We start from the raw sequence: 18,002 nt of genomic DNA, 5'->3' as shown, positions 1-18,002 counted from the left end.
TGGAAGTTCAGGAATCATATATAAGTTCAAAACATCCACATCCTATTACTTCTAGTTACTCATATTAAGCTGTACATAACAGTTTAATTTCACTGTTACAATGGCTGTTTATGACAAATTGAGACTGAAGTACTGCCAGTGCTTTATCTTGTGAAGGATCCTGTTTTTCAGGCATTATCAGATAGGACAGGAATTGTACCACTTCTCCCAGTCCAAAAATCCAAAAATAACTTACTGTATTTCATCATAGGCCATTTGTTGACTAAGTCGATTATCCAAGTTAATGATGCCAAGAAAAGATATGAAGAATGTAATGCTTCAAACTGTCACTCTCAAAATAGATTAAAAGAATGATCATCTTTTTTTTTTTTACATAGTAAAAGTGGTTCACCCTGTCCCCCTTAGAATTTGATAAAATGGGGGTAATGAATGCCTTACAGCTTTTGGTCATTTTATAAAGTTAGGCCTATTGTGGAGAGTTAGCTCTAATCTTGCCAATGTTACTGCGCCCCCTGCTGTCTATCCATTAATATTTAAGATGGTACATGAAGAGAACACCCGCATGTGTATGTTTGAGCAAATGTTAAAGAGGACCTATGATTTTTATTTTTGGGGTTTACTAGAATAGATTCACATGCGTCAGTGTTCCAAAACATATTCTTTTTCTCATACTGTATATCGTTATCCACCATCTGTCTGGAACAGTCTTTAGAGAGTACCTTACTAGTGAGCTCTGATTGGTAGGCTAGGTGGGCAATAAGGATTGTGTAACAAGATTGCATCATCTTGTAACAAAGGAAAAGGGCTGGAATTCCCACAAGATGTTTCAGGCAGCTGAGAAAAGTAGCTATTGTGGGAGGGAGTTACTCCTGTGGTGTGTACTTTGTGTTTTTTTTTTTACTTTGTAGAGCATTTACATGTACAAAATGTGCATATTACACACTAAAGGAAAGGGAAAAAATAGAAAAGCATAAAGGTCCTCTTTAATGTATGTGCATATACAGAGGCTAGCCTGCCTGAAAGTCATAATTATTTTCACAATTACAAAATCACAACAGTTTTTTTTATTGCGCACAATAAGTTATTTGTCTGCTTACATTAAAAATAAATACATGTAAAAATATGTGAAAAAATATACTAGTATTACAATGTATTAAAACTTGAGTTCCAGTTTATGGTAGATGGCAAATTATTCATAAATGATACAGAGGTGCTACTTATTTGACAATAACTGATCATACTTACATACTACCTATGAGTGGTTGAAGTAGAGATCTCTTTCTGGATGTAAAAATAACAGTCTGACTGTTATCAGCCAGGTTGTGAAATAACAGCTGGAATGAAGAATACTTAAATGAAAATATACAAGTTTTCTGATTGGACTCATACGAATAAAGTGGAAGTTGCACACAGATGCTTTGTAGAAGAGGTTATCCCCCAAACCAGGCATCCGAGGAAGATATTAACTGGTGAGGGAGGCCACCACAGTCCACACATCACCCCAAGAAATCTACAGAGCTCAGTGGCTGTAATTGGGGTGCATGTGTAAGAGTCCACAATCTTAAGAGCCATCCATAACACTGAACACTGGAGGACTGCCATCCCATCAACCTAGATGTTCTACATCAATTCTCCCCAAAAGAACGAATAAAACTCATAGCACAACATTGTGCAAAGCTGGTACAATCTCACTTCAAAAGACTTAAGGCTATTATTGCAGCCAAGGAGTTCTCTACCAAGTATTAATGTCTAGGGGTTGAAAACTTATACAAGTAAAATATTTTAGTTTCATATTAGTAGACAAATAACTTATTTAACCTTAACTGCATAAGTGTTCGCAATGAAAATACTATTTGGGGAAAATTGTTTAAGTATCTTTGTAAACCAGAAAATGGAGATGACTTTCAGGGGGGTTGAATACTTTTGCAAGTCACTTCATGTACACTATATAGGCTGCCTATTTGTGTGTGTGTGTGTGTGTGTGTGTGTGTGTGTGTGTGTGTGTTTGTGTGTGTGTGTGTGTGTGTGTGTGTGTGTTTGTGTGTGTGTTTTGTGTGAGAACGGATGTAGTTCTATAGGGAGTGTATTTCCATGTGTTTGTCATATCTCTCATGGGAAACATGAAGATAATTGGGTTTATCGGGCTATGTTTTGCTCTGTGTGTGAACGTGTGTGTGTGTGTGTGTGTATGTGTGTGTATGTATATATAGGTGTGTGTTTGTGATTAATTATATGCATGTGTTTGGGTCTGTACATGTGAGTGCATGGCTGTGTGAGTGTGAGTGTGTGTGTGTGTGTGTGTGTATACTACACACTTGTCCTATCTCTCTGAGGAAAACAGTACCAGGAAAGCCAGAGAGAACAATAAAGACATGATAAATTACTGCATGTGCGGATGCCCTTGGCCTATATTACACCCCATGACTGGGACCAGATGAGGTTTCCTGTGGTTTGGGACCAAAATAGCCTTGTTTTTCCCCAAAAATAACTTTCACAAATGTACAAGTGATACAAGAAACTACTTTTCTAGTCCGTAGGATGTAAACTTAATCTTCTTTATATTGCCTAATAATATTGTTATGTGGACTGTTATTTTGTTTTATGAACCGTGTGCACCTTTGAGAAGTCACTTATGCTACCACTGCTCCCTTTTCTGCTTACTTTAATATTATTAATGGGCCCCTATTGGTGGAAATCGTAGGAGTGTGTGAGTGGTGGAGGAGGTGGTGGGGTCAAAAGGTCACTATTTCCCGTCACTTTCTCATTATATAATCCCTGATGTGCTTTTGAAAAAGATATGGGAAGACACACACACTCATAACAACAGAGGATTCAATCTCATTCAAGGTAGGGACTGGACGTTCACTATGTATGCAAGGCTTATTAAACATAGCAGTCACACTGCACCAGCATATACATTTTGAGTAAGCTTAAAGCTATTTACATGGGTTAACTTACGGTATGTTTGCACATTTAATGAAAATGTACTGTTCTAAAAGATTTTAGGCTACATTAAAAAAAAAAAAAATAGGTTATTAGGTTTATAGCTGATTGCTGTCTTGAGAATATGATGTTGTCTGTTTTTAAAATTTGCAGTCTGAAAAAGTCTGCTCTCTGGCCTTAATCCAATGGTGTTTGCCTCCTCAAGATATTTAATTAATGGTGATGGTCATATAGTCAGTGGCTTCAAATAGCTTATATATATAACAGAAATATAAAACAAATGCTGGCTGTAAACGATAGATGTCAATGGAGTTGATTATCTAAGCAAAACTGTTTTTAAATGAAATGACAATCAAGTTAATCAAATCAGTTGACAATAATCACTCTAGTTTTCAATTCATGTACATTTTTACCCCTCTTGTTTCAATTCAGATGCATTTTCCTCATCTAAAATGTCATCAATACATTTTTCAATACACCTTTCTTAAATGATAAATGATGAATGAAAATGATGGCTCTGTTTTTATCATATCATGGCCGTTTTAGTTACATCACCTTTAAATGAATCAAATCATTTGATAATGAATCACTTTATTTTCAATTCATATTCATTTTCACCACCTTCATTTTTATAAATTCATTTTTGTTGATACCGTCTAGTCATTAGTCTTTAATTCTGTCACTTCTTCTTCTTCTTCTTTAACTGAAGCATTTCTTTTGTCCCTTCAAATTAAATGCTTGAAATAATTCAGAGTCCATTTCTCTGCATGTCACGGTGGTTCCTCTAGTGCCTTGCATCCGCTGGTGATGACACTGTTGAGTGACGGATCACCCTGCTGAGACGGAAATCAGCCTGGATGCAGATTAGATAGTTGCCCTCCCAAACGCAAATCTTTCACAGAGGGACAGAGCTGTTCAAGGCCATTTCCTATTTTGTGTGGCGTCTGGACATCGAAAACCGACGGACGAAAAAAACACAGATGAGGAGGAGCTGAGCTGTCAGAGTCGGCACCTACAGTAGAAGCGTGACGTTTGCGATGGCCGTATATGAGAATGTACTGACAGAGGGGCCTTACGATAAGAGTGCATAGCCGGAAGAGGATAGGAGGGATGTCCTTTGGCCAGGGCATGGCCTTGACTTGTAATGGGGTGGTGGGGAGGTTGAGGAATTGACACCTGGCTGAACAGCAGACGAAAAAATATTCACTTTTTCTTTTTTCACAATTTCTCTAAAGCATTGCTGAAATGTTTCACAACATGTGATCCTGTAGCTCAGCTGGGAGAGTAAAATGCCAAGGTCAAAACCAAGGTCATAAATTCATTATAGTAAGACAGATGATACAGATGCTCAGATCATATACAAACTATCTGTTGGAACTCTGTTAACTACATTTTATTGTAAAAATTAGGGATTGGGTTTGGTTAAAGTGATGTTCAATGAACAATTGGAAAGACTGATCTTTCAACAAACCATCTTTAAAGTCTATAGATGTAATATAAATATAAATGATCTAGGACTTTTCACACATTACATGGTTGGAGAGAAATTATATTTCGAGTATCATTTTAGTTATAACTTAGCCCTTACTTCTTAAATAAACTTTAATTTAGTTTGAATGACTCCACCTAGGAAAACAATCCTTATACATCTGATATTTATTCATTAGAAACTTCAGTAGCACACATGATATTTTTTTCCTGTGCTCTTTGAGAATTGAACCCATGACTTTGGGCTTTGCTTTGGCCATCTACCATCCATTAAAGCCGCAAGGGCATCACGTGTAATTTTTATGGCCAGGTGAATCCATCTGATACCATAAACGACTTCCTTTCCTCTTACTGGGTAGGCTACTGACTCTCTTTGACGCTGTGATTTGTTAAGATCATAATACTTCCCTGCTCTGCCTGGATTGGCTACTGTCTTTCATTGATGCTGTCATTGGCTTAGCCCATAAACTTCTTCCCTTCCTGTGTCTGGATTGGCTACTGACTCGATGTGTGTGAATGAGAGCATAAACTCTCATGGGCTGGGTACTGACCGTCATTGATGCTGTGATTGGCCACAGAGCTTGGAGGAACGCTACGATCGCATCCTGCGGGACATGGAGGGCTCGCTGACTGCACGGGACCGGGTGGGCATCCAGGACTTTGTGCTACTGGACAACTATACCAGTGAGAGCGCCTTCCTCGACAACCTGAGGAAACGCTTCCACGAGAACCTAATTTATGTAAGTCTATGGGGCAGAAATAGAGTACAATGTCTAAGATAATTTGTAGGTCCACAGTATCTTTACAGTTTACAGTTTTGTCTGGAAAAAAGATTGCTGTTGTTATACAAAAACAATCAGATGTACCCTTCCTGAGTGTTACAGTGAGAGAGTAAGTGAGTGAGTTTGGTGCCTAAAGACCTTACCTGGAGTTGAGACAGTGTCTGTGTTAAAGGCTTGCATTCAATCAAGTGCTTTAGAATTGAATTGCCATTGCTGCAGACTGGCCAAATTGCTCGATTAAATGTTCAATTTAAACCCCCTCCTGGTGCTCTCAAAAGCTGACAATGCAGTCGGGGCAGTAGAATGGTCTCTTAGGGTCATGAAAGGCACTTTAAACATAGATCCTCAGGAACAGTACTGCTGAGACGGCTAGCCTGGCAATGACTTGATTTCCTTTGATTGTGTTTTGCTTAACTGAACCAGTTTAATCTCACCACATTTACACATGCAGCAGTTTTATTATGGTACAATCTCACTTAAGCTGAATGAAGTGCTCCTGGTCATCTTCTATGGGAACATTTTCTCATGGGAATGGGGTGAAATTCCCATTGAAAAACTAAGTCATCTCATTCACTTGGATGCACAGTAGATCATACTGAAGTCAATGTACAAAACGTTTTCCCTCCCAAGTTAGCTCAAATGTGTTAAAAAATGTTGTTAGGTCACACATACAGAGTCTGTGTACTTCTTCAGACTCCAATGTTTATTCTGCGTCAGGATATTGAACATTTCTTTCTTCATGATCTTACCGCATTCTGTAAACCTACCTAATGTTGCAAAGATGAGTGGACGTCTGTAATTCCCTGTTCACCTGCAGACCTACATTGGGACTCTCCTGGTGTCAGTCAACCCTTATAAAGAACTGGACATCTACTCGAAAAAGCAGATGGACTTGTACATGGGAGTTAACTTCTTTGAACTGCCACCACACATGTAAGTCTATACTAAACGGCGTGAAACATGGACTATATATGCGTCTGAGCATCTGTTTTTGGTGACATATTTCAACATTCAAGAAAATATTCTGAAAGTGTACCAATGCACGTGTGTCCAGACACATATACTGTCTGTGTGTCTGTGTTCGTTTTTCTTCATGTAGATTTTATTGTAAATTTGACCGTAACTACATTTTAGTGCGACCCATGATTGTTATTTCAGCTTTGCACTAGCAGACAATGTTTACCGCACAATGCTCAGTGAGACAAACAACCACTTTATCCTGATCTCGGGCGAGAGTGGCGCTGGAAAGACAGAGGCCTGCAAAAAGGTCCTGCAGTTCTATGCTGTGAGCTGCCCGAGCACCAGAGTGCTGGACGATGTTAGAGACAGACTCCTCCTCTCCAATCCTGTTTTAGAGGTAAGCGTCCTAGCTGCTTGAAACTGCTCGGGTGTGATTCCTGACAGTGTTGTTTGACAACTTCCTTTGTTAAATGAAACTATAATTTTGAAAACACTCTCTCTCTCTCTCTGTGTCCCTATGGGGTTGCTCTACGATGCTTTTGACAAAGGAGTGAGCGATGATAATTTCTGGCAACTTTAAAAGAGTAACATGTTAAGTGTTGTGATGATGTCTCTTTAGGTCAGATTGAAAGGTCACATACAAGATGTTGCATAAGAATGCATCAAAACATTTGTCTTTTAGGCTTTTGGAAATGCAAAAACACTGAAGAATGACAATTCGAGCCGCTTTGGGAAGTACATGGATATACAGTTTGATCACAAGGTAAAGGTCAAGCACAGGTTGAAAATATTAATATAATAATTAATAACAGACTAGTGATTAGAAAAGGCTAGACAACTTTACCGTTTACAACTGGCTAATAGAGATTTACAATGGCAGTATCTGATAAGACTATTCTCTTCTTCAGAACAGAACTTACTCTGGCTCCATTAAAGGCATCATAAGGAATTTGCTATGATGACTTTGTATCTGCTACCTGTTGTATGATTATTTTTTTTTACTTCTTGTATAGAGCAGACAGAGAGACAGCCAGCCTCCTTCAAACCACCATGATAAACATGCCTTTCAAATCCATAGGGGGGAGCCGTTGGGGGCCATATTCTCAGCTACCTGCTGGAGAAGTCCAGGGTTGTCCACCAGAACCATGGCGAGAGGAACTTCCACATATTTTACCAGCTGGTGGAAGGTGGTGAGGATGACCTGCTAAGGTGGCTAGGTCTGGAGAGAAACTGTCAGAAGTATAGTTGCCTTGTTCGGGTGAGAATCAGTGTTTGCAATGTATTAGTAGCCATATTAGTAGTCAGTGTTTGCAATGTATTAGTAGCCATATTAGTAGTCAGTGTTTGCAATGTATTTGTGGCCATATTAGTAGTCGGTGTTTGCAATGTATTAGTAGCCATATTAGTAGTTAGTTAAGGTCACTCAAAAGGGTGACAGTTCTTGAAGCCTTCAGCTAAAATAGTTGAAGGGGGGTGTATATCAATTAATTAGATATATACAGCATATAGTTACCAGCAAAACTAAGAATGTGAAACATTAGACATTAGGTAATTAGATCATTTAGACTATATACTATTATATACTAATATACTACATCACTGGATTCTTAGAAGTACCACAATATAACATAATACCATACATACTACAACACCTTACTATTGATACCATACTAAGGCCATAATACCTTTCCTTTGTGCTTCATGCTTAGGGTGAATGTGCCAAGGTGAGCTCCATCAATGATAAGAGTGACTGGAAGACTGTCCAGAAAGCCTTCACCGTGATTGATTTCAGTGAGACGGATGTGGAGGTGAGCCTAAAACTGTGTCCTTATTTTCTTTTCGTCTCCAATGATGCCTCCTCCCTTCCCTGGCGATTCCCAGTATGCTGGAATCAGCATGTTCTCAATCTGTTTGTGGTTAAAAAAAAACAGTGTACACGTGAGTGTGTGTGTGTAGGTATGTGTGAGTGCGTGCGTGCATGTGTAAGTGTGTGTATGCATGTGAGTGTGTGTGTGTGCATTTGCGTCTGTCCCTGTGTATGCTGGTCGATTTCTTCTGTTGACCGCATTTTCTCATGACATACTGCAGCACCTGCTGGCGATCATTGCCAGTGTTCTTCACCTGGGAAATGTCCAGTTTGAGAAGAGTGTGAGAGGCTACGCCACTCTTAACAGCAGCCCTGAGGTGCACTGGCTTTCGAAGGTACATTTCAACCCCAAACACCCAAGCACATTCAACCGTACAGTTGAATAGAGCAGTCAGTTAATGAGGAGAGCAGTAATGAGAGCAGAACTTGAGAGCTTGAACCATCTAAGACTAACAATGCATATATTTTGAGATTAATATCAAATATATATATGGTGTTCCCAACAAAAGTCTGAGAGAGAGTTTAGAATGGGTGAAAAGCTGTTGCGCTTCCAGTCTCAATTTCCTAGAGACCCGGTCAAACATGCTTTTTGTGTTAGAATAATCCTTGCTGTTGTGAAACACTGGAAATATACTGTAGTCTATAAATTATTTGGAAGTACTGCTAGAGTGACTAAGTGAATAATCTCTGTCCTTCCCAGCTGCTTGGGATCCCGCCACAGATTCTGCTGCAGGGTTTAACTCACAGGAAGATTGAAGCCAAATCTGAAGAGGTATTTATAACAAGATGTTATGTATCTTTTACATGCTGCTATTGATATTGCTGTATCTTTTGTGGCAGTTTTAGCCAGGTTCTTACTCATGTGCTTTAATCTCTTTTTATTAATGGCTCTAAAGTGTTCAAAACATAGACCAAAACACAGAACATCTGTCAATTCAAGTCTACTGGACAATGTGTGTTACTTGTGATAGCTCCCCAATTTACTTTATTATCCTTGCTCTACTTCTAATTTGGTCTCTCTTACTCCAGGTTCTCAGTCCTTTCACCAAAGAACATGCAAAATACGCCAGGGACGCACTCGCCAAAGCCATCTATGGCCGCACATTCAACTGGCTGGTGGGCAAGATCAACGAGTCTTTGGTTAACAAGGTGCAGTTATGTGGAGTTAAGGTCCCTAAATATGAACCGTATGTCAGTAAACATCACAACATGAATATAAGTATCATAAGTAGTTAAGCATTAAGAAATAATAACTCCTCACGACTTTTAGGTCCATGTTCTTTCCCTTATGTCTTTATGTCTCAATAGGATTCAACAAGGAAGACTGTCATTGGCTTGATTGACATCTATGGATTTGAAGTTTTCCAAGTGAACAGGTCTGAAGCCAGTAGGCTCTTGAGTTGATACTATCCACAACTCTTCCTCAATGTTCACAAAACTACTTATGCTCCTGTGGTGTGTAAGGGCCATATGATGAACTTTACAATGAGGCTAGCCGTAACCACTGCTTTCTGTTGTTGTTGTTGTTCTTCTTCTTGTATATAATGGTGGTGTACGCTGCAGTTTTGAGCAGTTCTGCATAAACTACTGTAATGAGAAGCTACAGCAGCTCTTCATACAGCTGACTCTTAAATCAGAGCAGGAGGAATATGAAACAGAGGGGATTGAGGTAAGTGGATGTCTTCTTTTTTTAAAGGTTTATTCATCAATCCAATGTTTAGTTAAATAAAATCAAAGCCCATGCTTTGAGCTATGATCTATGATCTTTCGCCCTTACAGTCACATTTTGTAAGAAACATAAAAAGTGTCAAAGCATTTTCTGTGCACAGATTGTTTTTATGCTGATTGTATGAGTTATAGAGTATGTTCTGAGAAGGTAGAATGGTTAAACTCTGTTAGCTTAAAATAGTCTTTTTGTTTTGGCTGTGAAAAACATTGAGGTCACGCTTTCATGCTCACCTGACTTTCTTGTTTCAGTGGGAACCAGTGCCATACTTCAACAACAAGATCATCTGCGACCTAGTGGAGGAGAAACACAGATGCATCATCTCTGTGCTGGTAAGAGCGAGGCATTTTCAGACAGCTTGTCAAGATTATTGGAGCAATTCCTCTCAAACTCCTATTCACACGCACTCAGACACCTCGACACACGTTGGGAATGGGGTGAAAAAAACGAGGACATTCCATATTTGTCAATTTAGCAAGAACCTGCAATAAGTCATGTTCATTTTCTTAGCTTGTGCTATTTGTTCTAGTTTGTAAAAGAGTGCTTTTAGAAAAGCAAACAACGTGTCATTACCTGGTGTAACATGTGCAGGATGAGGAGTGCTTGCGTCCTGGCGAGGCCACAGATCTTACCTTCCTGGAGAAGCTGGAGGAAACCCTGAGTGGACATCCTCACCTCATTACGTGAGTCTACTACAAATCAAAAAAAGTCTTTTGTTTACATAACATTCGTATTCACTTCATGTTCAGAGACTATACAAAACAACCCTATTATTTTCATGTTGTCAGTGTTATGGTTAAATAGTTATTGTTATATGCTACTTCACAAAGTGTAATTTAATCCATCAGGCATAAACTGGCAGACCAAAAAACCAGGAAGACCCTTGATCGAGGAGACTTTCGTTTGATTCATTATGCTGGGGAGGTCACATACTCTGTCTCAGGTGAGGTGAATATGGCATATTTGTATAAAAACCCATCTACATATCTTTGGCTCATGACACAGGGCAACTTTCTCTTTGTGTACCTTCACTTGGTGTGGTTTGCCAACAGACTGTACTTTTCAAGCCCTGGCTAAATCTTTTAGTTTATTGTTAAATTAACTGGGTTGACTTTCTACAATACATGCATGTTATGATTATTTTCCTCCCAGATAAAACATGTGTGTGAGTTGTTTATTGGAGGGAATCATTTGATTTATGGTAAGGGTTAGGAGCCATGATGGAATTTAAATATTGTCACTTTAAGGTAAAGGGGATATTCCTAATGTAATGCAACATGTTCTCACAAGTGATTTCTTCTTCAGGATTTCTGGATAAGAACAATGATCTCCTGTACAGGAACATAAAAGAAGTAGGTGCTTTTGTTTCCTTATAATTATATTTCATCCACTAGTAAATACATGGAAATATTGGACTGGTGCTTATGTATACATGGAACAAATACATTCCTTCATTAATGTATATTTACACAATGTAATACTGTATAGTAGTTTATGCATCTATCACCTGATCCAACCGTTTTTTTTTACAAGACCTGTCTTTAAAATGTCAATTTCTGTCTTAAAAAAAAGAAAAATACTATTGTAATTTATCAGAACTGACCTTTGGACTGTTGATATGATTCTATAACTTGGGAATAATTTGGTTCATTTCAGGTGATGCGTCAGTCCCAAAACAATATAATCAAGCACTGCTTTCCAGCTAGTGAACCTGACAGCAAAAGGAGACCAGAAACGGTAAATGTCTTGGTACATTTAGAATGAACTGGTAGTTAAATAATCACACATTTCCTTTGAATAACGATGCTTCAAACCTTGGATGATGAAAATGAACTATTAGGTATTCTTTGTTGGTCACAGTTAAACTGTTTGTCTTCCTAATGTGGACACTACAAGCTGAAAAAGACACCATGACTGTTGGGTTTTGATTCCACAGGTAGCCACACAGTTCAAGACTAGCCTGGCAGGCCTGGCTGAGATACTGATGTCAAAGGAGCCCTGGTATGTGCGCTGCGTGAAACCCAACGATGGCAAACAGCCAGGTGAGCGATCGAGCAAGTTGGCTGATCAACTTGACTCGCCGTGCACACCAATCTCACAACGTATCTTCCTTCAATTACAACCTGTAATTGTTCAGGAGTGTGATGTGTGTGTGTGTGGTGTGTGGCTACTTGGTCCTGAATGTTTTATGAAGTGGCCTGCCACTGCTTTGACCTCTCCCTTACTGCAGGGCGATTCGATGATGTAATTGTTAGACACCAGGTGAAGTACCTGGGACTGATGGAACATCTCCGGGTCAGGCGGGCAGGGTTCGCTTACAGGAGGAGATATGAGGTTTTCCTACAGAGGTACACAAGCTGCATGTTTTAGGGCCATAAACTATAGCCTTTCTCCAGCTCAGGAGGGCAGGGTTTACTTGCAGGAGGAGATAGGAGGTTTTGCTGAGGTACACAACTTGCGTGGGTCAGAGCCTGGACACATCTATAGCCTTTGGTTTCAGGAACATTAATTGACTTGATTAAAACACGTATTGTGAAAGTGCAGTACTACTGTCATAATAGTAGCTATTTTTCTAACCTCAGACATACTGTGTAAGGGCACAGATTTTAGTGAGTCATTGTGTGAAGGTTAGTCATATAAATTCAAAGACTTTACAAACCCAATTTCGTCTGTCATTGGTCTGCCAGTTTAAGCCTGTTGGATTAAAATACACTATGCTTAATCTTAAAACAGTAATAATATTACTGTTGCTTTTCTGGAAGTGTGATTATTTTGTTTATGTCCAAGGTATAAGCCCCTGTGTCCAGACACATGGCCAAACTGGAAGGGAACTGCAGCACAAGGTGTGGAAACGCTGGTTAAACACCTGGGATACAAGAGAGAGGAATACAAGATGGGCAGGTGAAACAGACATCCACAATTAGACAGACCTTTGTTTTACTTTATAAATAAAAAATAATTTGGCAGTCTAATGGGGCCAGATTAATACAATTTCATTTTGGTTTACTAAAACACTGAAATGAACTGCTTAAAGCTAATTTAACTTTATATTGCGTGCCTAAAGGACAAAAATCTTCATTCGTCATCCGAAAACCTTATTTGCCACTGAAGATGCGTTTGATCTTTGCAAACACCAACTGGGTGAGAATTTTTGACAGAGTTGATTTTATATTAATGCATTTTCTTGTATGCATACTGCTCTTGGACCCTTTTTAGATTGAATGGATTTCACCCTGATCAGGGTTCACTGTTATAAGGGTCTAGATCTAAAGTAAGTTTCAATCTTACAGTGCAACTGGTAGTCATTAAACATCAGTCACAGAAGCTCTGTTTAACCAAAATAGATCATACTATGCCTGATTTTGTAACATAATAGTAATAATGTCAGAGAGGTGTACAGAGTGAGATTTAACACAGTTCCAGCTTCATGGAAGGACATGTCTCAGAATCCTTTAAAGAAAAGTAAGGCACGTGAAGATTACAGCAAGGTCCCAGGTTTTAACAACCCCTGTCTTATTGTCGCCCTGATCTGTGAAGAGTCTAGTGCCAGCATGATAACTCTTCCCCCGCTACATCTTTTCATATCTTTTTTTTTACAGCCACCAGGATCCAGGCGAAGTATAAAGGATATAGAGTGAAAGGGGACTTCCTCCGGCAGAAGGAAGCTGGTGAGTGATGACCCAAATATACTGCCTCCTTGGGCCTGCCGTGTGCCCCAGAATCTTTAAGCTGGAATATGGGGCAACACAGTTTTAGAGGAGTCGTCTAGAGATTTTATTGGACCCCCCCACCATGAGCTTCAAAACTCCTATTTGTGTATTTGTTTAAAAGACTGTGTGTGTGTGTGTGTGTGTGTGTTTGTATTTGTTTCCTGATATATAGTTGGATATGTATTTGTTTGAATGTGGGGCTTGGGCGGTCAGCGGGAGGTTTCTGATAAGTGAGCAATAAAAGGAAACATTTGATCCTCAGCTGGCATGACCACTGAAGCTTTATAATTTATTCTGGTCACTAAACGGGATTTTCGTTGTCTGGTCTGTTTTTTGTCTTTGACACCCCTCTGCCTGATGTACGTGTGCCAGCCACAAAGATAGAGACCTGTTGGAGGGTACTGATGGCTAAAAAGGAGAAGGAAAGGAGAGGCTGGGCTGTCAAAGTCATTAAGAAGTAAGCCACGTTATGACATTGTTTATGTTGTATAACGACATGGAGCATTATAGTATTGTTTAATATTAAACTTTTGACATTTGGACATTAAAATGCTGTCTAGAAGTGAATGTGCCCATTTTAATGAAACTGCATGGGTAGCGGATTTAGACCCTTTCACGTCACTCACAGTTGCCTTACAGCAGAAATAATTCATGTTTAAGGTTTATCAAAGGCTTCATGACCAGAAACCAGCCAGTGTGCAAGGACAACTCTGAGTACTTGGCCTTTGTGCGCCACAACTACCTCATGAGACTCAAAGACAATCTGCCCAAAAGTGTTCTGGATAGACACACCTGGCTCACCCCTCCCCCCATCATGAAGGAGGTAGTTCGCCGATGGATGTCTGCAACAGCGAATGCTTTATCATTTTATATACAGCATGAATAATATGAACGGTGTAAATAACCTATTAAAAAAAGTTAATTAAAAAACAGTATAATGCCTATTTTCGTACACATTTACTCTAAATAAACTCAAAAGAACTGTTTTCAACAGCAGTCAAGAGCATTCATTTGAGACCATAGAGAAGAAGTACATGTATACTGTACATATGTGACTGAGGACATAAGTGAGATGAGAAAGTGTGGTTTATAGTGTTGTTTTTCATTGGGATATTAGAGAAGAAGTGTTTTTGTTTTTATCTCCAGGCCTCCCAGTTACTACGCAAACTCTACATTCGTCTCATGGTGCAGAAGTATGTGAAAGGGATGACAGCGCAGAGGAAAGCACAGGTGATCCTTGACCTTTGTCACATGTTTGACGTTATTATTCCCACCTCATCCTGTACACAACCAGTTAAGGTTCAATGGTGCATTCTGTGTACATTACAGTATATGGTACTGGCAAAAATTGTATTAGGATTCATTTTACATCGAGGTTTGATACAATTTACAATAAATTTGCCAAAGACAACAAATGACCCACAGGAAATCCCTACATGGATGGTTCCTTCCCTTTTAGCAAAGATCAAGGGACCTCCAACACTAATGTCTGCTGTTTTACTAGTATTTCTTCAGTATTGACTTGCTCAAAGTCACCCATTTACCCATTCATTTTCAAATTGTATGGATTGTATGTGATTCTGTTTACAGCTTCAGCTGAAGGGATTGACCAGTGGCCTGTTCAGAGGCAAGAAAGAAAACTACCCCAGCAGCGTGGGACGCCCATTCGTTGACACAAGGATAAGTACGACTATTTGTGACTCTTTGTGAAATTAGTGAAAAACAGCATTTATTTTGAAAACTACATATCACATGTCCTTTGTAATTTTTTTTTACTTTGACACTAACGCAGATATTCATACAGTATTCAAATAAACAAGAAAATTGCAGATCCCGTGTCATTGTCTTGATGTCATTGTCTTGTATGCAGGTGAACAAGACCTCAACATCAAAGTCTTGCAGACACTTTGCCAGGAGGGTGTAAAGGTATATCACTCTCCATTAAGCACTTAAGATTGATTTCTTATGTGTATTTACCGTTTCATTCAGAAATCTGATACTGAACTACTGAAGCTCTCTGTATAACACAAAATGTTATACTGAAATATCCTCTATAATGTTATTTGTCATATTCGGATAATTAAGAACAAATATCCTTCTCTATCAGCTGACAGTCTGGTGTTCAGGTCAGTAAAAGTACACTGGTCTTTGTTTTTCTGCCCCCAGTACAGCGTTCCTGTCATCAAGTACGACCGCAACGGCTTCAGGCCCCGCTACAGGCAGCTCATCTTCACACAGGTGGCTGCCTACCTGGTGGAGGAGGGCAAGGTCAAGCAAAGGATGGAGTACACCTCACTGAAAGGTTACTGCTGCAGTGATATCTAAGGCTACGCATTTATTAGGCTAGGGTCATTTATTTTATTTTAAAACAAGGGTGTCGGATACTGTCGGGATTAGAATTAGGGTGTTTATTATGACATTAAACATTCAGAATGGTGTCCTGTTTGAAACCGTATGGTTAACGCTATAGTTTTGTTATATGATGGCTAGGTGACTATTAGTTTATACTTGTAGGCTATGTGTGTAAAAAAAACTAAAAACGGCTGATCTATCTTTTCTCAGGTGTGTCTGTGAGCAACCTAAGTGACAACTTCCTGATTTTCCATGTCACATGTGATTCCAAGCAGAAGGTAGGAGAAAATACACCCCCCCCCCCCTGCCGAAACACAAATTGAAGAGTCAAAACAAGAGAAAAAACAAACAAACAAAACATGTTTACAAACTGTTCCCACATTAAGTATTGCTGTTCAAGTCAAGTTAAAATGACTTTTTCTTGTGTGACTATGTAGCGTGTGTCTGTTTGCAGGGGGATGTAGTTCTGCAGTGTGAATTCCTGTTTGAGGTCCTCACCAAACTGTGTGTGGTAATGAATAGGAAAAGCATCATCAGCATTGTCCAGGGAAGGTGAGAAAAATCAATCTAAGCTATTATTAATTGCCGTCACCCTAGTTTATGGAAAATAACAAATAAGCAAGTATATACTTACAACTAAATGCTATATGTTGCTTAAACTACTTGCAGTGTAAGGTTTGATATCCATCATGGCAGAGAAGGCTTTGTGGACTTTAAGAGTGGTTCAGAGTCCATGGTATACCGGGCCAAGAATGGCCATCTTATGGTGGTGAGTATTCAAGTGTCTGGGAAATGGTGGCAGAGAAACAATGAGTTCAAGTCATTGCAAACCCTGAATAGTCTCCTTACCACACAAATTATTTCAATTTTTCCAGGAGTCAACAAAGACAAAATCCCGATGACCCCGAGTACTGGATATCATGGATAAATCCAGAAAGCACTTAGTTTCCCCAAAACTCTGGTCAACTAATTTTAGACTGCAACCAAGTGATGAACTTTAAGATGGCTGCCTTGCCCTGTCGATCATGTAAACTTGGATTTTTTTTTCTAACAAAAGAGTGGAAAAGGGCGTGATTTCATGATGCAAGATGCTCACACGAAGAGCTCTATATTTCCACAAAGAACAAATTAACCCACTGCTGTCATCATGTAATGATTAAAATACATGTTCCATAATGCAATATTGTTGTTAAAGCCACATTCTGCTTGTTTAGAGGCATAAGACTGAGCAATGATCCCACACACTTCGGCATGCTATGTAGTTTCTTAGTGTATTCCAGCACAATCCACAATATTGCAGTAATGTTAAATCCAATAATAAGACATCAATGGAGATAAATGTTTTTTGTTTTGTTCTGGCAGTCTGAAATCTGTCTTACTGTTTTTTTTCTGCCTTAAGATTTGAAATTACAAATTAAGATTTGAAAGAATATGGTTAGGTCATATGCTGATGTAAATCTGTGTTTTAAGTGTATTTAAAAGTGTTAAACTTTGTGTTGTATAGGTTTGGAAGATGCTATTTATCGGACTGCATAGCGATGTTCTATTTGTGTAGATGTACGGTAGCCTACATGGTAAACCAGTGTCACTGCAAAAGCCACACGTTAGTCTGCTACAAGTCCTTCCATGTCACCAATTAAGAAGTATTATTGGCCAAATGCCATTGTAACATAGAAGCTAATCTCACAAAGCCTGCCGTACATTGCAAATACAACTGGAGTCAACCAGGTAGGAATTTAGTCTGTTTTGGGTGCATTTGTATTTTTACAAACCGATTAGGCATGTTGAGACAGTGGTATGATGTGGAAGTGGTGCGAATTCAGAAAGCAAAGGTTTGGACTATAGGGGGGGAAACCAACCTTTAACCGGTCTGTTCGGGACATTATTTAACACCACAATTGCAATTACACTGTGGACTCTCAACACGTTTAGCCCTGCAGGACTAAACGATGGAATTGGACTGAATTCTTTACCGGCCTCGTCACTGAAAAGATGACATGTTAATTTCCAAAAGATGTCAAAATACTGTACATGTTGTAAGACATAACTATGTTATTTTGTGAACTAGCCATGTGTATCATACTTTTATACTTCCACCAAGAACCTGCTTTACAATAAAGACAAGACCAAAAGTCGCATGTGTAAACATCTTTAAGGTATTTATTAACATACAA

The 18,002-nt window shown here is 39.1% G+C and overlaps 1 protein-coding gene across 1 annotated transcript; it reads left to right on the top strand.

Annotated features, from left to right (window-relative positions):
* Positions 1–5,015: 5,015 nt before the first annotated feature.
* On the top strand, positions 5,016–16,730 carry myo1hb (myosin IHb; the record flags this gene model as incomplete). Its single annotated transcript, XM_080847112.1, has 31 exons — positions 5,016–5,171; positions 6,031–6,146; positions 6,372–6,570; positions 6,856–6,936; positions 7,252–7,431; positions 7,883–7,981; positions 8,262–8,375; positions 8,741–8,812; positions 9,070–9,189; positions 9,349–9,416; positions 9,604–9,709; positions 10,018–10,098; positions 10,358–10,449; positions 10,615–10,709; positions 11,072–11,118; positions 11,423–11,503; positions 11,703–11,808; positions 11,997–12,114; positions 12,554–12,667; positions 12,831–12,907; positions 13,366–13,434; positions 13,849–13,933; positions 14,137–14,299; positions 14,623–14,706; positions 15,067–15,160; positions 15,347–15,402; positions 15,643–15,778; positions 16,039–16,106; positions 16,283–16,380; positions 16,498–16,597; positions 16,704–16,730. Exons 1-31 carry the CDS (start codon positions 5,046–5,048, stop codon positions 16,728–16,730), a joined length of 3,072 nt encoding a protein of 1,023 aa, XP_080703238.1. The 5' UTR covers positions 5,016–5,045.
* Between the last annotated feature and the right edge of the window lie 1,272 nt (positions 16,731–18,002).

The sequence above is a fragment of the Sprattus sprattus genome, assembly GCF_963457725.1.
Source record: "Sprattus sprattus genome assembly, chromosome: 11".
In the NCBI taxonomy this organism is placed as follows: Eukaryota; Metazoa; Chordata; class Actinopteri; order Clupeiformes; family Clupeidae; genus Sprattus; species Sprattus sprattus.
This window is presented reverse-complemented; position numbering and strand designations above follow the sequence as displayed.